The sequence below is a fragment of the Aulonocara sp. 'chitande type north' Nkhata Bay genome, linkage group LG8 (assembly GCF_057382095.1).
Source record: "Aulonocara sp. 'chitande type north' Nkhata Bay isolate Kocher_YH1m ecotype deep benthic linkage group LG8, A_spYH_male_GT1.1, whole genome shotgun sequence".
Classification (NCBI taxonomy): Eukaryota; Metazoa; Chordata; class Actinopteri; order Cichliformes; family Cichlidae; genus Aulonocara; species Aulonocara sp. 'chitande type north' Nkhata Bay.
In genome coordinates this window covers 13,076,850-13,103,632 of record NC_141351.1, presented here as the reverse complement: position 1 = coordinate 13,103,632, position 26,783 = coordinate 13,076,850, and the positions used below count along the sequence as shown (strand labels likewise).

At 38.4% G+C, this 26,783-nt stretch overlaps 1 protein-coding gene across 1 annotated transcript in view; it reads right to left on the bottom strand.

The window, feature by feature from the left end:
• LOC147323344 (protocadherin-15-like) overlaps nt 1-26,783 on the bottom strand; it is a 233,088-nt gene that overhangs the window by 35,797 nt on the left and 170,508 nt on the right. Inside the window, exons 27-33 of the mRNA XM_086303646.1 lie at nt 16,975-17,084; nt 16,619-16,759; nt 12,376-12,503; nt 9,195-9,425; nt 8,128-8,216; nt 4,387-4,563; nt 1,500-1,718 (exon numbers count right to left, since the gene is read on the bottom strand). Coding sequence (XP_086159772.1) covers nt 1,500-1,718; nt 4,387-4,563; nt 8,128-8,216; nt 9,195-9,425; nt 12,376-12,503; nt 16,619-16,759; nt 16,975-17,084 — 1,095 coding nt within the window. The remainder of the gene's footprint in view (nt 1-1,499; nt 1,719-4,386; nt 4,564-8,127; nt 8,217-9,194; nt 9,426-12,375; nt 12,504-16,618; nt 16,760-16,974; nt 17,085-26,783) is intronic.

Genomic DNA, 26,783 nt, shown 5'->3' with positions numbered 1-26,783 from the left:
GACAAGCTCTTCAATACCACTGTGGCGTGGGTGTGGTTTCTGGCCAGCTGCAGCAGAGGGGTGACGCAGTGAGCTCCCGGGGCGGCGCAGGGGCGGGGTGAACAGGTGTGCTGGGATGTGAACGTGATTGTGACTCTTTATATGTTCACAGTGACAGTTGGAGAGAGAGGAGAGCGGACGTGACAGCGGAGCGGGAGTGTCTGTGTCCCAGTAAACAAAATCACAGTAAAACCAAACAAGTAAATAAAGAAGTGCTGTCATCACGTCCGTGTTCTGTACATGTGTAACGGGTCCAACGTCACAACCACTTACTGAAATACAGACCATGATAGAGCCTCAGCTGTGTTTTACAGTCCCTCTTTAGACTGTAGACACTGGTAACAAAAGAAAAACTTCAAATTTGGATTTATCCCTCTATAAGACCTGTTATTATTGAGTTTCAGTCCAGTTCTTATGGACTTTTTCTCACTGTTTCCCTTCCTTGAGATAATTTCTGATGGATTTCGGGTGATGATGGACCAACTGATCTATCAGGTCCTGTGTCTGGACTTTTGGGGATTTTTATATTTCACAAAGACTTGGCTTTTTAGATATTGTTAATCTTCTTTAGGTCTTCTTTGTTCTATAATTAATTTTCTAAAAATGTACAGAAACTGAACTGCAAATGAGTTAAAAAGCCAAGGAAAAACTTCAGAAAGCCAAGAGAACTATTTCCCAAGACCACTTTAACAATAACTAGAAAGTCTGGCTGCTTGGAAGCAAAAAGTAAAGAAATGAGGGGTGGTTCAAGACAACACTCACAACACTCTACAGCTGACTTAACAGATTCCTATTGTGTAAACATTTTAATCAAATGATTCATACTTGACTAATACACATTTTCACCAAGGAACTAAAACTGAATCCCAATCAAGTGAACCCCCCCCCCCCAAAAAAAAACAAAAACAAAACTAACAATAAAAACATGGATAAGGTGGTTCTTCATACGACCTTCCTGCCCAAACAGCTTTTTTAGCTGTAAAACAGTTTGTTCCTAATAAATAAAAAAAAATACTCTGAATGTATTTAAAAAAAAACCACTCAGTTATTTTCTAAAGTGGACGGATGTTTTTGTTTATATCAAATGTTATTCAAACATTAAATTAATGATGCATCTGGTTTGGAGCACTTTTAGCTGTGGCTCAATATGCCAGGGGCACATTGACTCAAAATGAACAACAGTGCTCAGGTTGATTATAATGAAGGAACACGGTCACTTAGTGCAGCATGCCCATATTACAGATTTTCAATGTTTTTTGAGCCACAAAGGGAAGTAATGAGCTCTATTTTAATAGCTTTGGCTACTTATTTAACTATTTGCGGGACTAGTTTGCTTTTGGTAAATTTTGGTCTGTCATTCATTTGTTGACAATAGGAAATATGCAGAGTATTATCAGCCTTATTCTTTAAACACAATCTCATCACATAAAGCATCTGTAGAATATATAAATCGTACTTACTGTTTGTAGGTGATTATGACAATCAGTATGGCGGGTACACAACAGATAATGATAATGACAGCCAGAGCCAACAGCGCCCCCTCTGTGTAGCCTACAGTCTGCACAGCTTTCTTTACACTGGTAACCACTTCAGGAGTTCGGATTTCCAAAATCCGGCCACCAGGAGGGAGAAAGGGCTGAAACTCTTTATTGATGTCCAAAAGTTTACCATCAAGAAACCTTGGATAAAAGACAAACAGTGTAACTGAGAACACGCAGATCTTTTGCATATCTCAAAGTACGCAAAACAGAAATAGCATAAAAACAAGCAATTCAAGGTTAACAGTCTTTCTCTTGTTTTCACTTCTCTGTTCTCTGCAACTCCCATCACACACATATAACCTGAAGCAAAACCCTTCCACACCTTTATATAAAAGACAGTTGTAGCCAATGGGACATCATCCACTGGTTTGTGAAACCTCTAGCTGAGCAATTTGGCCTTCCCAGTTATTTGAAACTACACATCATCTTTTTGATGCAGTCTACAGATTCAGACCTGGCACTCCTGGGTAAAAGGCCCTCTTCTCAACCCAAAAGGCCACTGAGACCACTCTTACTTGCTCTTTAAGCTACTCACCTGATCCTGTCTAAAAAGGCTTAAGACCCATGTCATGGGCTAGATTATCTGAAGCCTAAAATAGAGCCAAGAAAAGGTGACAGACCTGAGTTCCCCCTCAGACTTGAATTACCATTAACTAAATGATCAGTCTATATTCTTTAAACATACAGTCACATAAAAGGAAACAATACCCTTTAAAACTCAAATATTTTATGAATTAGAATATAATAGAAATGTTTGGGTCCTTAACAGGTCTTAAAATCTGGTAAATAAAAACCCAGGAGAACAACAACACATGAAATATTACACAAATTCATTAATTATTTAACAAATACTAGGCCAAAACACACCCTTACTGCTTCCACAGGAATTAAAGGGCAGCAGCCAGCTGGTGTTAATAAAATGCAACTTGATTAATAGATCATCAGCCAGTGTGAGCACCTCTATAAAAGGAGAGGTTTTGGCAGTTTGCTGCTCTGAAGCATTCAGCTGAGTGTTACTGACATCAAAAAAGCAATTGTTGTTGCCCATCAATCTGAAAAAGGGTTATAAAGTGATTTCAAAACAATTTGAATGCCCATCAAATTGTCCATCATTCTACAGTAAGAAATGTTATTTATAAGTGAAAAACATTCAAGGCAGTTGCCAATCTTACCTGCAAATTCAACCCAAGGTCAGAAATTTTGAAAAACCCAAGAGCTACATCTCAGACTTTACAAGCCTCAGTTAGCAAGTTAAATGTTAAAATACAAGACAGTGCAATTAGAAAAAGACTAAAGGGATATGGCCTGTTTGTAAGGATTGTCAAAGAAAGCATCTTCTCTCTAAAACGGGATATAGTCGAACAGTTTAGGTTGAATCTGAGGAAACCACAAGACATCTGGAGGAATGGCCTTTGGACAAACAAGATCATAGTGCAGATATCTGGTCAAAATGCAGAGCGTCATATTGGGTAGAAACTGAAGCACATGCTGACTGTCAAGCACAGTGATGCAGGTATGATGATGTGGGCTTCTTTTTCAGCCACAGGATTTGGGCCTCTTGTAGTCACTGAGTCGACCATGAACTGCTCTGTATACTGTATATGCTTTTATAAGTATTCTACAGTCAAAAGTGAGGCCATCACTCTGACAGTTGAATCCCAAAAAGCTGATTCTGTTCATCTGGATGTAGCATTTTCAGTGGGAGAAATGTTTCATCATTCATCCAAGTGACAACTGCTGCCTAAGAAAAGACCCTTAGTGGTCCCAAATGTGTCAGGAGTATCAGAACCATTTAGATGTATTTTCTCTCAACACTGCGTCTCTGTGGCTTTCAAACCCCAAATTAGGGGGGTTTAGCGCCTAAGGGTACATCTGTCACCATCTTACAATGCTGTGATTGCAGACATTCCCCAGCTCTCTGTGAATGGTACTCATGGCCATTGATTGATGGTCTTTGACCAGTGGTTGCTGATCAATGGTCATGACAATTTGCATATCAAGGAACTGACCTCACAGCACATTGTTCATCAGTTGTGCTAGGTTCAGTCATTGTGCAAATGTACTGCTTATAAGGTTGGTAAACCTGCAGTCAGCTGAGACTGAAGAAGTCACTTGGATGAGTGCTGAAACATTTCTCCCACTGAAAACGCTACGTCCAGATGAACAGAATCAACTTTTTGGGGTTTAATTACCTGGATGATTGAGCATGCATCAAAACTGACAGCTAAAGTGGGTAAAGCAGACCAATGATCCCAAACACAGCAGCAAGTCTGCAACAAAGGGTTGCAATAGCCTAGTCAAGGTCGAGACCTCAGCACAACTGAAATGTAGGAGGATAAACGACTGCCTGCAAAATCTCAATGAACTGAAGCATTTCTATAAAGAAAAACCCCCTGCAACAATGTGAGAGACTGAGAAAAATCACACAGAAAACAATTACTTCAAGTTATTGCTGTTAAAGATGGTTCTAGCTACTCAACCATTGGGTTGTTCTTAGTTTTTCACACACTGTCTCTGGATGTTGGCTCAGTTTTTGTTCAATAAATGATAGCATGGTGTAATATGTCATGTGTTGTGGTTCACCTGTGAATTTTAAGAGCTGCTAAGGACAAGAAAATAAATTATTATGTCCTGATATGTAAAAACTTACTTTTTACCATGACTGCATAGAATAGCCCTTTATTGTTATTGTACATGTACAACACAACTATAGGATGTAGCCTAACCCAGTTTTAATTGCAAAGCCACGTAGATTAGTTTCTGTTCTTTTCTACATATAAAGCTAGCTTGTTGGTAAAGTTCTTACTTGTAGAGCTCCTGCCTTGATACAGCTCTATTCGTCAGTGGGTCGATGGCATAAATCATAAGGTCTGACTTGGTGTAGTCTTCCTGCTCCATCCCATCCCCATGGCGGTGAGGCCCGATGGTTTCCACGACAACCTTTGCTCCTGGTATCTGTTCCTGGACATAGCGTTCCAAAATGCTGAGGATTGAAAAGACTGGATTTTGATATACAGCATCAAAGCATTATAACCCCTTCAGTATTCCCAGCATGACATCCACATACACACATTAATGTAGAGAAAAATACTGTTTCTTAGATCCAAACAAGTTCTCATATATATGGACAGATAAAGCCGTCAGACTCCAAACACACCACATCACACATACATACACACACACCACCACATGCACATTTTAAAAAAAATCCTGTCAGCCAGGCAGACTCCTGCTGAGCAGTATTGATTTCTGTCCCCCCAGAAACACCTGCTCACAGCAGGAACTCTAACTCATGTGTGTCTGCATGTGCATGTGCATGTGAATCAGACAGAAAAGATGACAAGTGCTTTAAAACATCATTAACAAATTATACTGTATTTGCGAGGCAAAACAAAGCATCAGTCCAGCACCAGCTGTGCAGAGTACTTGCTACGTGTCACAGAAAGGCCCACTGTTGACTGTGTATATAAAATATCATATCATGCAGTGATTTACGCATTTTGTGTTTTGCTTGACTGTCGTCACACAAAAGAAAATGCATTTAGTGTTTTACTTTCCAGCTGCCACTGATGTGGGGATAAGGTCAGGTACTTTGAATATAGCAAGTGATATTTTACAGAATGTAGAGAGAGTAGGAGGCAGAAAAAGGGGATGACGGATAGCATAGGTAACAAAATAGCTAATGTTTGCTGTTAGAGGCTTTCAAATACCCTTTAAAATTGCTCTCAACAAAAGAGAAAACAATACAAAAGCTGTTCAGTACTGTGAAAAAGTTTTTAGTTACCGCTCATTTCTTTCTATTTTGCTTCCAAGTAACCAGATTTTCTTTCAATTTTTAAAGTGGTCTTGAGCAATAGTTCTCCAGGCTTTCAGAGTTTTTCTTTGGATACTGGCTGTTGTTTTCATCCCACTTCTTCTGGCTGACCACTTTCAGAGAAATTGTTCTTTTACGTTTGTTTGTTTGTTTGTTTGTTAGGCAATAACTGACCTATGAATCATTCAAGGACAGAAAAAAAGGAAAGAAACCTGGACAAGTGGATGACAAAAGAAAAACTGGCATGCCTAAAAAATTATCTACAGCAGGTGAACTGTATGTGGCAGTCAATAAAACAGGAAAGACTCAGCAAACATGACACAGGACAGGTGTGCTGTCCTGTGTCAGCCTCATCAGAAATGGTTTCAGTGGAGAAATTACACAAATTACAAAAGAAGTGGAGTCAAAAGCAGTGGACACAGGTCTGATGAACTTTTAACTGAAATTGCAATCAGTATTTATGGAGGTCAGGAGAGAGGTGAGTGTCTCAATGTATCTACAACGTGGTAGAACTGATGAGATTATGAATGTAGAAATGTACTGGGGATTATGATCCACCATGCAGTGCTATCTGAAAAGTATCTGAGTGGGATTGGTTTTGTTTTTCAGCATGCCACTGATGCCAAGCAGACTGCCGGTGTAGCAAAAGCATACCTGGATAGAAAAACACACAGTGGAACATTATCAGTCATGGATTGGCCTCCCATGAGCCTGAACCTCATGCAGTGTAGGATCATCTTGGCAGAGAACACAACAAAAACCAGCCAACATCCAAAGAAGAGCTCTGAATGTTGTTCAAGAAGCCTGGAGAACTATTCCTGAAGACTATGCAAAGATTTTACAAAAACTAAAAAAAAATTCAGAGAGAGTTGAGGCTGTTTTGAAGAATAAAAGTGGTAATATTCACTTTCGAGCTTGTTAGTATTGCAAAGAAATGAAAGGGAGCTCAAGACTTTTGCACAGCACTGTATTAAAACTAGTAGCTCTTAACGTCAATTAAAAACGAACAATTGCCATTGTGCACTCTGTAACTGTGGTGGTTTGCATGTGACTGTTATAGAGATTGTGTTCTAATTTAATGAAACACTTGAGATCTTATTCTTACAAGGACATTTTCGGAAATCATTATAAGAGCACATCTAAAATTTAAAGACAAGAGTGTTTTTGCTCTTTAACTACTGCTGTTGAAAACCCCATGCGACAATTAGAGTTTAAGTCCCTCCTGTGGGGAGACACCATCGCTAAATCAATACAAGGACTTCAAACTGTGCAAACTCGAAATAAATCAATTTGTGACTAAAACTTAATTTCAATGCTGAAAAGTACACTTGGTCTGAAAACTTTTACAAGAGTTCTCTTCTTGTTGCTTGCACAGAGCTTGATTTGTCTTTCACTTTTGTTACCTTGCTACTTGATGACACTGCAGGTAAGTATTTTAAGGTAACCAGCAGTCTAGTTTTGATCTGTCTTATCAAATCTAGTAAAACACATTATCCAAGCACCAAGTGAAAAAGGTGTCAAAAAGTATATCCCTTTTCTTTCCAAGCTCCTTTATTGTCTAAGGAGCTTGGAAAGAAAAGCATCTGGACTTCAGTTTCCTTGAAGACGCTTCACCTCTCATCCGAGACGCTTCTTCAGTTCTACGAGCAACTGGTGGAGAGTCCCAGGTTGTAAGCCCTTTGGGAGTGTCCCCAAGAGAGTCATGGAAGCCCTATTGATCCTCTACCTAATTGCACGAGCCCAGATGCTTTCTCTTAGAACTGAAGAAGCTTCTCGATGAGAGGTGAAGAGTCTTCAAGGAAAGTCCAGATGCTTTTCTTTCCCAGGTCCTTAGACTACGATGACCTGGATGACCGAGAACCTTCAGAGAACTATTAGCCCTTACTGTTTTGACGCTCAAGATACCATTACCAAGCTATATTGCTAAAGGGCTAAAGGTATGTTAACATACCAAGCTAGTATTTCTCTCTTTAGCAAATAAAAAACAACCTTTTGCACACTTGATGTTCCTGTATATACTGCCTGTCTGAAGTCCATTCCCATCCCTCTCAATCCCTCTGGGATTCATACGTAGACTTTGATGAAGCCATCCCATTATTATACTTGGACACAAGCTATAAGGCTTCCACCACTACTATACTTTACATATGAAGTTCCTTTTGTAAAAAGCTTTCTTTGGTATGTGCTAGAACAATTTACTGCTTCTTTGGCCAAACACTGCTATGTTTAATGTTTTTTTCGTCCAGAGAAGATTCTTCTAAAGGACTAAAAGTTCTTTGCAAAACTGTACTTTTGCTTTAATAAGGTTTTTGGACAGCAAAGACTTTTTCTGGCACACCTGACACACAGGTCAAATTGATCTCTTTCTGGTGTGCAGCCATGCCCTTTGACAGCTGGAATAGTTACCAGGAGGCTCCTGCTGGCAGTCGGTTAAAATAAGGGATGATTTCTCTTAGAGTGAAATTATTTATTTCAAATAGAGCTCTTTCAATCTTGGTGTGTTGATGCCACACATTTCAGCAGGAAAGAAAACACCTGACCTTCATATATTTAAGTGCAGGACCGTTTATTAAAATCCACTGCTTCAGAGAGGATTAGAAGTTTGCCTCTGCAAACACCAAAACTCTTCCTACAGATTTTTTTCTTTCTTAGATAAACTACATTCATCAAGTTGGATGTACAAATGGTTAAACCCAAGCTTTTTGCTCTATTGTCAAAAGCATCAAACGTTACCTCAGAAGCTTCTCTTTGTTTTTCTCCACGTACGTAGGAGGGACATTTGATACAACGACCTGCATGTCCAGCTGGTTCACGACTGACACCTACACAACAGGAGAGGAAAACTGAGATAAAAACCTGCTGAAGCACTTAAAATAAACCAAAAATAACATCCTGTGCTCTGATTTCGGTGCATCTTAACAGACAGAACTTCCACATGTTTGTAAATGCAGTCAAATGAATAACATTTCCCTTCTACAGCACACAAAATGTGCTTCAGGTTTGCCACAAATTGAATTTGTTTTTACACTTACCTGCTAAAGGATGTATGTGGCAGTGTAAGGGAGCAGTGGAGCACATGTAATTTAGCAGTTTGATTACATATTTTTTTATAGCTTGTTGGTGGTTGGACTACGTTCATATTTGCATAGTGTACTTTGCCATTATTTTGTCTAGGGTACTACAGAACCTGCAAGCAATTAACTTGACTATATTGGATGTAAATTAGTCACATGTATTAATTATTCACAAATCAAGCCTTCTTTAGAAGTGACGTGGTTAACTGAGCAACCTTAGACTATAATTTTTTAGGTTAAAGGCAGGTGTCAGACTAGTAGACACAAGATGCAGAGATTAAAGTGGGATGTGTTATTTTTTTTTGCCTTATGTGGGACCTTTGTGCGAACAAGTAGGAACTCAGATGAGCAACATTTTTTTACTAATATGTGATGTTTTTGTACTACATTTCATAAGGGTTTCTTATGAAATGGGCACTCTCACTCTTGTCATATTTTTTAGAAAAATGAGTTCAAACTACTCTCTCATTAGCTTTAGTTAACCAAAGACGATTTCTCCCTGCAGGCATCGTTTTGCTGTGTTTACTTGTTCCAGTAAGAAGTCATTAGCAGCTTGGAAAACTATCCTTTCAGTGCAGCTTCCTTCACACTATCCTATGAGCAATAAAAATCTCATTGCACTAATCATGTCACTCAGTTCATTTTAGGTTGGACGCCTTAAAAAAAGTAATCGTAAACCTGCCATTAAAATGTAATCATTGTGAAAAAAACATAAATTATACATACCACTATGTCTGCTTTGCTGCTGTGTCCTTGACCATAGTTGTCTGTAGCAACCACCTCAAACTTAAAATACGACCTCCTCATATTGCGGTACATGATAGCAGTCTTCACAACGCCGCTGTACGGTTCAATGATAAAGCCATCTTTGGTGTCTTTAGTGTCTTTACTAGCTGGAGGGGGGACGATCAGACGGTATATTATAGAACTGTAGTTACCAGTGTCTTTGTCCAGGGCCTGGAAAATAAGAAAAATAAGGACCATTAGATGGTATTACTGTGATCATAATTACACCGCCAAGCATTACCATAATCACTGTCATTATGAAATGTCATCATCATCATGCACACAAACACTATGATCAAGCCACTGTTGTCTTTTTGGGGTTTTTTGTAAAACAAATTCCATATGCTGTAATTATTATAATGCTGTTGGTCTGCTCTTTGCCTCCTTACCATCATCATTTCAGTCCAGGAGTTTGACACTATACAAGACACTGTCATGTACACTGAGTAGCGCAGGACTGATAGTGTGTCTCAGCTTTTACTCATCATGAGGTCACATATTATTTTTGCTTTTCTGGATTTTAAAACCTGTTCAAAGGCTTTCAGTTCTTTCATTTTTTTTAATGTGATATAATTCTGAATCAGAGGAAGGGTAAAAAGAATCCTTTGAAATCTGAGCAGATCATTTAATCTATGATTCTGGCTAACTATCATGTCTCTCCCTTGTTCAATATACATGCAAATCTCACATTAAAATCCAGACACACTCTCAGACAGACATTGATTTTATGCAGGGTTATTATAAGAAGGGCTAGAAATGTAGATATAGACACCCGCCACATCAAAGGTAAGATATGGTAGATAAAAACAAAGTAAAATGTTTTTTTTCATAGCTAGGGAATAAAGAAGCAACAAAAAAGAAACAAAGGTAATAAGGAGAAAGATGAGATCGGGAAGGGGGGCGTACTGAAGGAAGAACAAATGTATACATCTTTTTCATTTTCTGGGTTCTTCCTTGCAGAGATGAGGGTAACTTTTCAGCAATACATTAAAATGTGCACTAGTGAGAAGAGCTGCTTTAAACTGTACAGGGTGCAGGTCTCTCTGCTGCACCTATGAAGAGATATGTCCAAATCCAAGCAGGTCTGTGTCGTTCTAAAGTCGCAGTTTATTTGCCTTTGCACCTGTACACTTACCCAACTTCCTGTAAACATGAAATATGTGGGCACAAATGAATAATTGAGCAATAGCTGCAAACATTTTAATATACTCATGCCCTGCACACCTAAGAATTATTCAGAAGCATTTTGCACAGATGACGCCAGCACTTGGTGAGCAAGGTAGTACTCAACCCAGAAGCAACGATGCATCATCTAGCGATGCATCCTGATCAAACAGATGCTGTTCCCATTAAAAAAAGAAAAGAAAAAAAAAAGATTGGATTGTAGCTCTGCTGTTTACCTTGTAATTGCCTTGATGGAGGAAAAAAAAAGTCCCAGCACTGGAAACTCTGATGGATTATTAAAGCTGGACTTTCTGTCTAGTATATTTTCATTTTATCAGAACCCATAACAACACAACCTCACCAAGCAGGGCTTTGCTTTAAGGCAATTTCTGGTCAACACACTAGTTAAAAGAGAGAAAGAAGCTTAAATGTCAAAGATTTACACAGCTGGAAAAGTAGAAATAGCTACATTCAGCTGGGTTTACCACATCACATAGTTCTGCATGTATGATTTAGCAGTTTTACACAACCCCAAAGGGGATTTATGTCTCCAGCTGGAAGTGAACCAGTGATTTTATTTTGCCAAGCAAATATGTAAACCACCACACTACGGAGGCAGAAGTGCATCTGGAAAAACATTTTTAACGGGCAAAAAGTGAAATTAATGAATTTAGAAAAAAATAATGGAGATGACCGAGCTTGATTGCTGATGTAGTCTAATCAATATTTGAATTATGGCATCCTCTGAGGGACAAAATAACACATCAACTCCTCCATGTGCAAATTGTAAACCCTAAAGGCAGAAACGTCCTGCATGTAGCAACACACAGACAAAAAAAACCATTTTGTCTGAAGAAGACGATTTGCATGCTTCAGACAGATGAGATAGGATTATTCATAATTAAGATTGGAAAAGCACATTTCTCAAAGTTACTCTGAAGCTTTTGTCTCACTCCCTTTTTCATTTTGATGCTACCATGTGTACAGCTAGCATCCCTGTCCATCTTTCTAGTCACTCCCTGCTGTTATCTATTCATCCATCATAGATCATGTATGTCTTCCCTGCTTTTTTTTCAGTCCAGTCAGTTTGTCTCTCAGCAGGGTGTCAGCTCTTCTTATCTAACCATCAATCCTTTCTCCTCCTTTAACCTTTAGATATATTGCCTCACTCTGTGGCAATTGAGCCTGCAACCAGTTTTTCTCTCTCAGTTTATTTAAATTGTTTAAAAAGCTGGTTCCTGTAATCCAGCTTCAACCAAACATAGTTCTAACCCATACAAAACCCATATGTAAGCCCCAAACCTCAGGTGTTTGAAGCAGAGGAATAGCAAATTGAGACACTCGGTTCATTAGTGAGAAAAGCACATCGTCTGAACTTGTGAAACATGCTCTCCTGATGCTCTCATCGTTCCTGTCACTCTCGCTGGAATGATCTAATGAAGGAGGAATATCTAAGAATGATCTTAAAAACAGTAATGAAATATTAAAGCGCATACTTTTCTGCCAGGGACCCTGACTGGGTCTCTTGTGGCATCCAGGCTCATTAAAACATATTGCAATTTCTAAGATAGAGGCTGAAAGAGATAGGCTCCGTGACCCATTTAGGGTCCTGAAAGGCATTTTAATAATACGCTCAAGTTGTTTACAGTTACATGAATCTTTGTAGCAGTCAGGTATACCAAAGGGAAACAGAGAGATTTCTCAATCAACAGAGAAAGAAAAAACATACCTATCAATCATGATTTTTGTAATACTTGAATAATTTTAAAACAAGAAAAAAAATCTATTTCCAAACAAGCACTGTGTAAGCAGTACCTTACAATATAGTAAAATCCATACTACAAGCCTACAAAGTACATAAATCGGGGTCTTGTTTTAAGCCTCTACTGTAATTAGCAATTTGAACTGTGTGTTTTATGCTATTTGTGTTAATAGGCATATCTTTGTGTAGTTGTACCTGTACTTGCAAGACTGAGGTGAAGGTTTTGGAGTCTTCTGCAACTCCTCCAATGTAGAGAGGTCTAGTGAATTCTGGCGCATGGTCATTTTCATCCTGGACATCAATCACCACTTTAGCTGTGTTAGCTAGAAAACAGAAACACAAAATACACATTGTGATACACTTTTCCATAAAGGAGTGCTTTTGTGAAACACATACAAGGACAAGCACAAGCTTGACTGGCTGCAGTGCTGTAGCACCAGTAATTTCATCCTTCAGGTTCATGTCAGCAGATTGTTAATCGAGCTAGCTAGAGTTAGCCGATAGCTAAAATAATAGCAATGGCCTAAAATACTATGGTCAAGGTTCAAAATGGAGCTTCACAAACCAAAAGGAGACGTCCCAGTGAGTACATCATATTTTATATAGAGTCTATGCCTGTGTCGCATAACAGATGTGTTTCAGGTTGTGGAACATTAATCAGATTTACTCTGATCCATGTTATGAGTTCAAGACATCCCTTTTAGATTTGATCACTTTCTTTTTGGCCCTGTGAAACTTGAATCATAAAATAACTGCCAGAAAATTGTAATTTTTTAAGTATTTATTGAAACTTCAGACTATTTCAATTTGCATATATCTGTTTTAATTTGTATCATTTTTGCTACATTTGGCATTTTTTGTCCAATTTATTGCTTACAAATGTATTGTTTCAGTGTTATTAGGTGTTTCAAATTGATTTGAAAGTTTGATTTTTGTGGTTTACGTTCATATTATCATATCCGCTCATTGGCCATAGCTTCTAAAAGAATGCCACTTGATTTAGATTTATGTTAAAAGCACATTGCGTACTCCTAGGAAGTGCATATGTACAGTATAGGCAAGTTGGTGTATCCAAAACTTGTCTGACAATGAATAAGAGTTTAAAATTTACAGCTAGAGTTACAACTTATTGCCACCATTAGCAAAGGTGAAAAAAAACCTCTCCCAACCAACCAACCCCCCCAAAAAACACCAAAAACAAAAGAAAAGCTCCGAGTTAAAGTAACTAATCACAAGCATTTCCCTTCATCAACAGCTATGATTAATTCGGCTACAATTAGAAGCTTCGAATGAAAAATCTGATTAAAAGAATCTCCTCATCTCTTTCATCAGTACTCTGATGGTGGGCTCTCATCAGATTTCATTAACCCTTTAAGACCTACCATAGAACCAAGTCCGCCAGAGCTTATATTAAATTTTTACATGCTGTGGAGCCATTTTTGGGAGCATTTCAAGTTTCTATACATCAATACAACCATTATAGCCCAAATTTTAATAATATGTCTGCATTAAGTGCATAGTAATTACATAAATTGCAAAAAAGTGCAATAAACTACAAAAAAATTGAAAATCGTTTTTGTTTTTTTAACATATATTTCTAGTTAGAGAAATTTAAGAGGCTTATCCCTCAAAACTGTAAATACAAAAAAGTTGCACAAAATAGTTTCCCACCACAGGAAATTTATTTTGAGTGTCTTCATAGTTTTATTTTTGAAATACACCAATTTTCATATACTGCAGGAAAAACGAAAATAAATATTATAGTGCAAATTTGCAAAAAAACAGCATATGCATCAAAATAAACTATTTCCAGCAGTGCAATATGAGTCCTAAGCATCCCAGAAACGACACAGAAAGTCATAAACTCAAACATAACTTTTAAAAACACAAGTATAGGCTCACACAGCCCCGATCGTAAAAAACTACATTTCCGCAAAATGACGTCACTTCCGGTTTCGGGCAGCTCATGGCGGAGATGCGACAGTTCACGCTGATGGACGTAGGAAGTGTTACAAACAGCTGATCGGATCGGCAAAGCGTGTTTCTGGAATATTATGTTTTTGTTGCTGCAAGTGCTTTTTATGCAGTTTTTGCAAAGCTATATGTGGAAGGAAACCGTGACCTAGGACAAGCTGATGGCATGAGATGTAAGTACAACTCCTCTGGTTTCATATGCAAAAAAAATTATTGCGCTAGCTTACGTGGTTGCAGTGCTACCGGGATTTAAAAATAGTTACGCAAAATGGAGCGTGTCCGCTCCGACCGGCTCTAAAGGGTTAAAAAACTTTGGTATTGCAAACCATCCCAAACATCTATGCTTCCATTTTGATTCAAATGTCCCTAAAAAGTCATTGGCGTGCTGTGGTATGTGCTGTGGTACCGAGACTGTTCAATGAATGTTCTATGTATTGCATTGAGAAGCTGGAAAACAAACTGCATTTTCAGGGCATTCAAAGGATTTCAAAACATGGGTTAGTTAAGTGAACAATGACTAAAGGACTTCAAGTTCATCATCTGAAAGTATGTAGTGAGATATTTAAGACACTTCTCAATGTGGAGTATGCAAGTAATGGAGCAATAACATTGACCTGAAGGATCTGATCTGATTTTTGAGACATGTGTCAAGAAATCTCAACCCTTAATGATAACTGACCGCATCAGAGACGTCTTGGCCTTTCCAAGGCAACTGTCTTCACAAGCAATGTCTTTGCCAAGATTACAAACCAGATTTTGCATCAATAATTCATGTTTTAGTACTGAAAACACACACACAGAAAAAGCTGCTTTAAATGTCTTACATATCCTTTAAATATTCAGTATAAGCTACTGTGTTTTGTATTTGTTAATTGTACCTCAGAATGACTCACATTCAGTCTTTATCTGGCCATGAACAAGAAATTCAGAATCACACCCACGGAAAACTGCATCATAATAAATCAACCCGAGGGTTAAAAGGTGAATCATGTCAGAAAGACAGCACAAACCCAGGATTGTGAACTTTTGTTTACTTCAATACAGACAAAAGAAGAAAAAAAATTCCCTTAATAAACTTGCACTGCTGACAGGATAAAGCAAACAATATTCAGCTTATCTTTAACAGGCATCCTTAAAACACAAGCGCAAAACATATAGTTTCAAGCCATATCTTCACTTGAATTAAGAAGCAGGATTAACATATTGTTGAAATCTCCTATTGATTTGTTTCCTGATTAAAATGCGCACCAAGAAGAACTGAAGGAGTTCTGCTAATGACTACAATGACTTGTAGCTTTAATCCCAGCAGAATTCTTCAATTCAAATCGTTTAAATGAAACAAGAACAGCATGTGGTAAACACTATAATTAAGGAAGAGAGACCTTGGTAGCTGAACATCAATTAAGAAGAATGCAGATATGTTTTCAAAGCAAAAACACCAGCAGGCAGATGGAAATTGCAGAAACAAGAGGCAGAAACAATTAAAGAGGGGAAGGAAAGCCACAATTTCAGTTTTAGTCAACACTTGATCTCACATGCAATTGTGGCAACAAAAAAAGTAAAAAGAAAGACTTGAAAACTTAGATTACAGCTGGTTTACCACTGAACTGACCTGCACAGATCACTGAGTACCAATGCTTGGGACAGACTGGAAAAAGTTACAGCTTTACAGATATGATCTTCAATCTTCCAACCCGCTTGCCAGCTTATTTTCCCTCTTTGATCATAGCAAACACTCTTTGACATTTGAGAAATAAATTCTAGGCAGTTATATAATTGCACATGTGCCGAGACCTCGAGTGAGAGGCAATGAGATACACATCTAGCTTTTTAAAAAAAAATCAACATCAACAGTGAGGGCAACAAACTGGCAAAACCTGCAGCTTTGATAGAAATCTAAGCGAGAAGAAAAAGTTGCTTTAAAGGCAACACTAACTGACAAGGTAGAGTATAATAAAAAGTAGAGCTTTGTAGAGCGTGTGCAAGGTGAAAGTTTTAACACATGCACTGCAGCTCTGAACGTGTTGTGACATTTCCCTCATGAAGATGCATATGATAATGCAAATGTTGAACCGGTCAGAAAATAATGTTTAACCTGTCAGAGCTCAGGACAAAGTATGTGTGATGTCAGATGTCAGTTTGAGAATACTAAATCTTCCCTCCTAGACATTCCACGGTAATCTGTGAGTGATGTTATTGTAAGGTGGAAGCATTTAGGAACCACAACAACTCATTCATGACGTTTGCTGAGCTATGCAGAAGTTACCAGTGCTCTGCTCACTGTGAACAAGCAGATGTCCAAAACTCCTCTAGCGTTAACATCAGCAGAAAACTGTGCACCAGGAGCTTCATTGGATGGCATTTCATAGCTGACCAGCTCATGTAGGTGGCCCGGTGCTTTTTTCCATATAGTGCACCAGTATATTAAAAAAGGTCATGAGGTGTCCTGTCATCAGGCACTTACTTTTTGAGGGAGCTCGCAGGTTTGAAGACACCACTCTCATGGAGTCCGCCTCTACCTTCAAAACATAGCTGGCATTGGTCTCATAGTCCAGGGGCTTGGCAGTGTAAATGACTCCTGTTGTTTCATTTAAAGCAAACACACCTGGGTAGAACAAGACAGAACAATTAAGAAAGATAGAAGGGTGGCATATAGTTCCATAATGTTCAGTTAGTGAGTGGGATGCCGACAGCTAGTGAGTAGCGTTTTATAGGATGAAGTGGAAGTCATATAATGTCTCCTGAGCATACAGTGATAGATTTTGAGCTCCACAACCGAACACAGGAAAACTCTGTATAACCAGCTCTAAGTTTACTCACCACCCTCGTTGCCTTCGATGATGGAGTACACGATAGTTTGATTGACAGCAGATGCTAAGATGACTCCCACTGGGGTTCCAACAGCAGCCTCCTCGCTGACTGGCAGAAACCTGGCAATGGATCAGTCAATCAATACAAACTGATGAGAAAATGAAATATGTATGTGTACACTGTGGGCCAACCTTTTCTCAAAGGGTAATCACATTTTGGCAAGTTCAGTAGACATGAGAGTTGAATCTGTAAACTTCCAAGATATTCTTTTTTTCCTTCCTTCATGCTTACAGTTATATGATCCTTCAAACCCCAGAGACAAAGTCTATAAGTAGTGTTTACATTTTTAAAAAACTGGATTGTATAACAAATGCGTAAGAAGTTGCTCTTCAAAACTGCACTTAGAGATAAAGCAAGACGTGGCTGCTGAACAACAGCTTTTTTTAAAAATGCATTTAATAAACAAACTCACTTAATCTTTGACAACACTCCTGTTTATATTCCTCAGTACAGTAATGTCAGACACCATAGATCAGTGCATTGCTGTTCTCCAGCCATATGTCAGTTATTGTTAGGATGCCTGGGTCGTTGACCCAGGGTTTTTGAGTTTATTATATTATTTATAATTTCTAGTCTTTGGGTTTTTGTTAGAGTTATGTCTTATGGTTTGTCTCTGTGTAATCCTTAGTTGCTGTCTTCCCTGTCCGCTATATCCCCGTGTCCAGTCAGTGTCTGTGTCTGCCCTGGTCCCACGTCTCTGTTCCCTCTGTTGTAGTGCCTGCATGTGAGTCTGTGTCTTTGTTCAGTCTGTGTTATGTGTTTCCTGTTTTACTTTGAAGGTCTCTGTCTTATCTCAGTGTGTTCAGTTTACGCTTCCTTGTCTCGTCAGTTCTGATTTGCCCAGCTGTGTTTCCCTCCTGTTGTCCATTCACTGATTGCTCCCTCTATGTATTTAAGCCCTGTGTTTCAGTTTGTCATTGTCGTGATCTACCCTTATCTTGCTGTGTGTTCTGTGTAAGGTTATTTTGTAGTCTTAGTTTTGTTACCCTTTTTGAGTTCAGCATTAAAGCTGTTTTGAGTTCAAGTTTTGTCTTCGGAGTCTGCATTTTGGGTCCTTTTCCTGCCTGCACACAGCCGTCACATAACAGTTATAGGATGCCAATGACAGTGTGACAAAACACAGCAGTCAAAACAGCCTCTGCTCTCACTGATAACATGAGTTGCACACAAAGAATAAAGTCAGTAAGGACGTTCTTTAAGCATCTATGTGTTTTTTGTAAAGTCCGATGTTCAACTGAGAACAAATAATAAAATATGCAAACTAACTGAATGGCATTTGTTCAGGCATCCTACAAAATACAGCTGAATCAGCAACCAGCAGAACAGCTTATGGATCAGCTGTTACCCTTTTATAAATCCTAATAGCAAATCAACAGGCTGCTCCATGTAAGTCGCTTTAGCCTTGCAGATGCAAAGCTGCTTTGCAACCCACCTCGCCTCCTTTTCATGCCATGTCTGATCTAATCAGTGCCATGTTTTTGTCAGTGCATTCTCTAATGTGGGATGTTGCTGCTTCTCTCATTGGCTTAACATTCAGTTGGACAGGTGGGCAGATCCAAAAATACAGTCAAAGAGCCAAATGTGACAGAAAAAAACCCAGAGCATCAATGGCATAGCAGCTCATCTGATTTATCACAGTTCACAGGTTATTGGCCGTAAAACGACTAATATGATCTTGACCTTGATCACTGTGTGTAATATTTACTAAAAACGCTGCAGGAGGAGTGATGATTCTTGTGATTTGTGGACAAGCTCATTGACCCATTGGCTAATCATCTTTAAACTTCTGCTGAATTTAAATAAAGGGTTTAATTCCTGTTTAACCAATTAACTCGTAACTAATAACAACACAGTTAATTCCCATCATTTAAAACAGAGAAAATCCTCCATTTCAGAAGCTGGAGCCTGCACATCCATCATATTTGTGCCTAACACATTAAAAATATGTGATTATTAAAATAAATCAGTCTGTAGTTATTTTCTGCTGATATACCTATGGACTAAATAACAAATTAGTAGATGATCAATCCCACCTTAATTAGTGATATAAACCATATGTGACATATGTTAATGGGCTTTGGTCGTTTGACGAAGGCTTACATGATGTTTGGATGAAACTTGCTCTGATACAGCACATTTGGAACAACTTGTCTGACAGGTCCCATTAGTGGCCTGAGCCAAGCGCTGAAATTAAACCATCAATAGGTTTTCAAAGGGAACCCATGCGTGGTCTTGTTTTTGTCCACCTGCCTCTTATTGTGTGTGGTGCAGTTTTCCCTACTTACAACCCTGACAGATTTTCTAAGAATCTGGCAAATCTCAAATTTCCAGCAGGCTTCGCTCCATTAAATAAACCCAGTCCAGTCATTAGGCCAACCGTCACAGCTGGCTAAACATTATAACATGGGCTACCAACTGGCTAAGCTATCAAGCCATCACTATGTGATAAATGGGACTGCTGGAGAGTGTGAGAGAGTGCGTGCTGAATGTGTTTGTATGAATTTTAACTTCCAGTCCAGTCAATTACTTCTCTAACCACCTGTTCTATCCAAACACTCTTGCAGGTAATGGTATAGTAAACCTGAAGCTAATCAAATGAATACAGACTCAAATAGGGACCTGTTACTGCTAGGAAAAGGAAAATAAAAACACAAGCTACTAGCGATATCTCTTTTCTATTCATTCTACTATTTCATTGCAAGGTATGACAGTGTGACAGCGACCCATCATGCATTTGTACCAAAACCCTGAAAGCCATCATTCATTTCAGTCTATGTGAATGTAAACAAGTCAAAAGATCTCCTGTGAAAAAGATCTATTGTGTCTGCAGTACTGATATTGAGGCTATTTTCTTCCTTTATTACACAGTGTACAGTAATTAAAGTGTTGACAGGAAAATAGCACAAAGAGACAAAGCTAACAAAAGGGCCTGGGCACACTCAGGAAAACTGGATGTTGCATTTTTGTCACTTGCTTCTGCAATCATATCCAAAGAGCAGATTTCACCACTTCTACAAGCATAGAATATCCATGCTCCCTTCCTTTCTCTTATCCAGTTCAGGGTCTCAGGGGTGCTGGAGCCTATCCCAGCTGTCATAGGGCAAAAGGCAGGCTACACCCCAGACAATTACCAGGTTTATCACAGAGAGACAGACAACATTTCACATTCACGGCCAATTTAGAATAGCCAGTTTACCAAACCAGCACATGCAGTCTTTTGGACTGTGGGGATAAAAAGGTGCGAGCTCCACACGGAAAGGGCCCAGCAGGAGGGTGGATTCAAACCCAAGACTTTCTTGCTGTAAAATAACAGTGCTAATCATTGCACCCCTGTTTAAAAAGATCTGTAGCATCATAGCTGATACTGGGGTTATTTTCTTCCTCCTTTAAACAATGTACCATAAGTAAAGGGTTGCTAGGAAAGAGAAGCAGCTATAATACAATATAATATAGCCTTAAATACAAATATCTTTGTGGTAAAGACGCATTTAATTGAGAAAACGGCTGAGTTTCTTCAAGCACACTGTTTCTAAGAAGAAGAAAAAAAGAGCACCATTCTAGCCAACAATAAAGAATAAACATGAAGTGTTTTTTTGTAGTGCAACAACTTATCAAAAGGCTTGGAATAAATGATTTCCTTCCTTTTGTTGTACTATTAAAGCCAAGAACGCCTCTGATTTTAATCATTTTAAATTTAATTTTGTAATTGCTTTGCATTCATTTACTGTGTTATCTTGGTGTAACGCTCATTTCCTTGTGATAACAAGCTAATTATTTAGTTATGACATGAAAATAAACATTTTTATTACTCTTCCAGCACTATTCCTCCTCCTCCCTTTCTCATGTCTCTATCTTTCCCATTTCTATAGTTCATCCCCACTAAAATCTCAATTCCTCACTTAGACTCACTCCATTCATGCCGTCTAGATTCCTCATCCTGCATTTTTCCCTCCACATCTCCTTCGGCCTCTCTATCTTTCCCTCAGGCTGCTGCTTCCAACCACCATCCCAGCAGACCTCAGCAACTACCAGCTATTTGTTATCCTTTCTTCCAACCCTCCATCTCCACAGTGGCTACTTGACAGGGATGAAGGAAGAAAACTGAGTGAATGCCCACACACATGCACGCATGTGCACACGCACCCATGCACATGCTCGAAACATCATGCTCTATGCGCACCTTTACATTCGCACATACACATAAAACTGCATATGCACAAAGCTCATTACCAAGCCTATGTCACACCCCCTCTTGCACTCTCTAATCATTGCTGTTCTGACTGCTGCAAGCTGGACTGATACTGATAACAACAGAAACACACACACACACACCTAAACTATATTTGCGGATATACTGTATTGACTGTCATTCATTCCCTAAAAGCTTACTACATGTGCAAAGTCATCAGAATTTCAAAAAAAACCTTTAACTTTAAAACTAGCTCTAAAAAAAGCACACATACCTACCCAAAGTACACATTCTGAATAAATACAGTTTGCAGGACATAGTCTTAAGAGAGTTTTAACAGTGTGAAAGGACAGACAGGATAATGGGGAAAGTGATAGATGCTGGCGATGATACCCTCCCTCCTTGTAGGTCTTTTTCTCAAAGCCACAGTCATCCATTTGTCCCACTTATTGTTTTTTTCCTCAGTTATTATCTCGTCTATTTCAGCTCCTGTTTCTTTATGATGCATCATTTGGCCCTTCTTGTCATTATTCTTCCATCCCTCCCCACACTGCTCCCTTTCATTTCTCTATTTCTCTACAGCAATTCTGGTCTGGTCCTTTTCTGCTGTGTCCAGTACCGGGCATTTCTTCTGCACTCCTGGTTGCACGCTGACAGATCAATATGGGCTGTTTTGCAGCAATGTTTCAGATTCATTCATCATCAGTTAATTAGTCAAAATATGTAAAAATATTGCTTCAATTAAACAACATCATTACAGTTTCATTACAAATCCTTTGAGAGCATCTGCTATATCAGTTGGTAGATAGATGAAGTGTTCAAACTGAAAGGCAGCCCAATACACAAACATGCAGGAAAAGCCATCTGATTGTTCAGGCAACTAGCCAGACACTGTAACCCCCTTAAAACTGAATATCCGAATGGAACAAGAAGTTTGTTAAAGTGAAAATTGGTGGTGAGCGGGTGGGAATTGATTCTGCAGAATGTTTTGGCTATTAAAGCACCAGCCTATACAACTTGTCAAGCAATCACATCCAAAAGCTAAATCATTAAACCACCATCCAAATGGCCACATTGTAAGGCTAGACAAAGTAAGTGGATCAAGAAACAGTGTCATGGTTGTGGCTGAGAGTCTGCCAGCTAATGGACATGATTGTCAGCTACTTTATCAAGTAAGGTGGATACAATATCACAGGGTCCTATGCTAGCAATTTCTATGAACTTTCTTTGGTAAATGATCCCATTTATTTTGATGCATTCGTACATTTCAAATAAAGGTTGATTCTCTTTACACCCTCTACGGCTCTCTTGCCATCTACATGGGTCCATTCACATCCAGCACAGGCAGTCAGATTTCCAATAAGATGAGCCCAGTTTGCTTTCTGGTAAGCATCAGCCTGGACTGCTGCAGTGCTGTAACGGTGGATAAAAATGACAAATTGCTGTTCACTCCTGCTGGTTCCAAATCTCTCAGTTTATCATCCTGCTTTTTCAGTAGGTCTCTAATTAGCTGCAGGATTTTCATTAGGAGGCTGTAGAGTGAGGTAATAACCTTCAAAGGTTGGTTAGAGTTCTCTAGCTGTAGCTGGAAGTTTTAAGTTTTTAGTTAACATACCCTTGCTGTAATAAGAGCTTGTTGTGACATGATGGTTGAAAGTGCGGCTTTCTGATGAAGAAGTGGGGAGTTACAAAATCAGATACGTGAAAATTAGATTTTGAAACTGTTGCTTTTGGTCTGTTTAGAATGTGACATTAGAGCAGCACGCTGCAGTTAAAATATTGTGATGGTGAGCCAATATTGGTGATTTTATTACAGTTGCCGGGGCATGTAACTAATCAATTTTTTCTCTGTTTCTCATTTCTGCTCCGCACTGTCGGAATAATCAAAACTCATTTTCTGTACCCCCTGGCATTCTCCTGTCTCTAATCCCAAATCTCTCTCTTCTACCTCTCTCCATTCTGTTGTACTAGTCCACATGGAGCCGCTCCCTTTTCGTCACTCCTCCTTCCTGTCAATCACCCTCCCTTTTTTTTTTGCAGCAGTCTTTCCGACTCTAAAAGTGATTTTCTCTTTTTTGTATTCTGTCAGCAAGCGTCTTGGCATATTTTCCCCTTTTTACAGGCCTCTTCTCACCTTTTACTTTACAGTTTTGACACAATTGTCAACTCAAAGTCAAACGGCTTAATACATCTCAAGCAGTCTGAACTTGAGCGACGCAACATTCAAGTACCAATACATAAAACATGTGAAATTTCATCAGACGGATGGTTACATTGATTCATATAAACATGCAATAAAAGCAACAAAGGATGAAAAAGAATGAGAGAGTGAAAGAAAACCAAGAAGGGGGATAACAAAAATATATGTCCATGCCTTTGTGCAGTTTGTCTGGGAGGAGAAACTTCATCTAACCTCACTTCTATAAGCATGCAAGCTCACAATCTAAGCATCCTATTCTTGCAGGAAAATTGTATTTTAAGCCATTGAATCTAATGAATTACAAAAACCTTGGCTTATACTACTTTTAAATTCATTGTTACTGCATGGCATAATAGACTCCTTGTATTGACATCCTGATGTATTCTTTTTTATAACTGAACATGAAAAAGTATGTCTTGGGTCAAACTATAAATATTTGAGGGCATGTGCATGAGCATACACAGGATTGCATTTACATAGTGTTGTTCAAAAGATAATTTTACTGCATTTGTTTTCTTGGCAGTTCAGCCAGAGGCAACGAGTACAACAGGTTTCCAACAGATCCGGCGTTCCTATAATGTTTTTTCTAACAACTCTGTGCATCAAACCAGGTGTTAATGATTTTGCTTAAACCTAACTTAAAAAAAGACATGTTCATATTAGCCGTTGTATCGTATAATATAAGATATGGAGGCTTGCTTTCAATACAGAATTAAAAGATAAAGTTCAAACAAGAAGGTATTGCAGTGGGCTGGAATGATCCAGGATGGCATTGCAGTAACTTGTGTAATGATCAAATAAGTAATTCAATCTGATTTTTATACAAAATACTCTCAAGCAAATAAAATTTGAATGTGCTCCAATGTGACGGTCCTTCCAGCTGACATCGTAGAGAACGTGATGGACACCCCCCTGCGTTCATGCACGCAGATGTCCATAAAGTTGCAATAGAAGTGCTTTAGTATGCAATGTTTTTCAAAGGCATTCTTCAAACAATACAAATATGAATTGTTTTGGTGCAATTCAGGCATATTTGCTCACTGAAGATACAGTTGCTCTGAGTCTATTTCGCACAGTTAATAACTATTCTGGAACTCTCTCCCTCTAAATTTGAGATCTGTGGACTAAGTGGTCACTTTTTAAGAAACAACTAAAAACCCATCTTTTTAGACTTACATTTAGTTAACTTGCATTTAATCTTTCTTTTTTTTGGCTTAATTTGTTGTGAAGTACTTTGTGATCATTGTCTCAAAGCGTGCTATATAAATAACAATAACATTTTACTTGCTTACTTACTTATTTAAATAATTGTCCAGACTGCCAAGTAATAGGTCTTATTTCTAAGGAATGTAGTTCGCTAAATCCACAGATAACGCAGCAGGACAAGTCAGCAGAACTTATGCGTATCCCACTTTAACCTCATACCATGCACGTTTTCAGAAGTGCTGTCGTATACCTATTATTCTGATCTAGTGTTATCCTTTAAACTGAAATATGCAAAAACAGATAGTCTTCTTTAACTTGTGGACAACAAATTTAACAATGGTCTTTTATTACACTAATCAAGTAAATAAAACAAAATTAAGAAACAAGCAAACGTTACTGGAAAGACACAGGTTACTGTAGAACAGCGTCAACTAAAAAAAAAAATTATACATTTCCCCCTCGGTCTCTTAAAAATGCCAGACGAGCCTCAGAAATGCAATTACGTAGTTTAATAGAAAAAAAAACCACATCTTTTTTTGGCATAGCACACTTAAAAAGGAGCATTGGTTATATATTTTAAATGTCACAGTATGTTTTTTTCAACTGTACTGCACTTCAGATTCTAATAGAAATTAAATTAAACAAAGGATAATGCAGTGAGTTTAAAACAAAATGAGTTTTTATGTCTATGTCTGTGATTTTACAATTTGAAGATTATTAATTAAGCAATGTGTCACTTTAATTTCTTTATCACATATTGACCTCGACCTCTACAATGCCATTAGTTCGCTCTTGGGATAAGTGAACTTTTGTGCTGAGTGTAATAAAAGTCCCACAATCCTCATATATCTCATGGGGAGGAGATGATATTACTATGACCTTAGCCTCTGACCTTAAACCACAATAATTTAATCAAATCATCTATGAATCTGAGTAAATGTTTGTCTGAATTTGAACATATTAGTTAAAGTGAACTATCAGGTTATGAGAATCAGGCATGAAGACACAGCTTCAGGTTTATAAAATGAAAAATAAAATTACTGAAATATCGAACAATAATGTTGAAAAAGACATACTTAAAAGAGCTATGAGAGCTAATTAAGAAAAAAGGAGAAATAGACTAGTGTGGCGTTATACTGCAATGAGTCAAAAAGAACTGCGTATAGAGGTATGTTTCTCACACTTTGTTCAAGCCTTAAGCCTTGAGAATTGAGAGAATATCTTTACTTGACCAAACACGCATGCATTTTCCAACGGATTCGATCCTGGCTGATGAAATTACTAATTTAAAAGCTATCTCCTCAAAGAAGAAGCTGTCTTCTCAAATCTTTTGGCCATCTTTTCTGTCTCTAGTGATTTCCAGAGTAATACTGTATGTGACATCAGCTGCTAAATGGCAGAAGGAGATAAATTTGAATCACCACTTTAACACAAGTATACGAAAATACTGAAGTGAAACTAATTTTATAATTTCGTTTTTGGCCTAATTAGAGTTTTTCTGTATGTTTTTTAATATTATATGATAATTTGATTACCTTTGTCAGTCACTCCATGGGAGACTGCCTTTCTCTACACATTATATAACTGAAACATAGCCAACAAATGCTCATAGATTTCACTCTTACAGTATTCTATCATTTATATATTGGTTCAACAGCACAACAAGAGCTTTGTGACATGGCACGTTATCCTGCTGGGAGCAGCCAACAGAAGATGGGTATACTATGGTCATAAAAGGACGGATATGGTCAGCAGCAACACTGTGGCATAGACTGTGGCACTTGGTACTAAGGGGCCCAAAGTGCACCAAAAAATATTGATGTACTGTTGATACAAGGGAGAATAGATCCATGCTTTCATGTTGTTTACACCAGATCCTGACCCTACCATCTGAATTTTGCAGCAGAAATTGAGACTCATGAGACCAGGCAGCATTTTTTCCAATCTTGTGTTGTCCAATTTAGGTGAGTGAGTTTACTGCATTCAAATGGCCTGCACAGTCACCAGATCTCAATCCAAAAGAGCAACCTTTGGGATGCGGTGGAATGGGAGATTTGCTATCTGGATCTGCAACAATTGTGCGATGCTATCATGTCAATACGGACCAAAATCTATAAGAAATGTGTTAAGTGTGTGATATGAAGAACTAAAGTAGTTATGAAG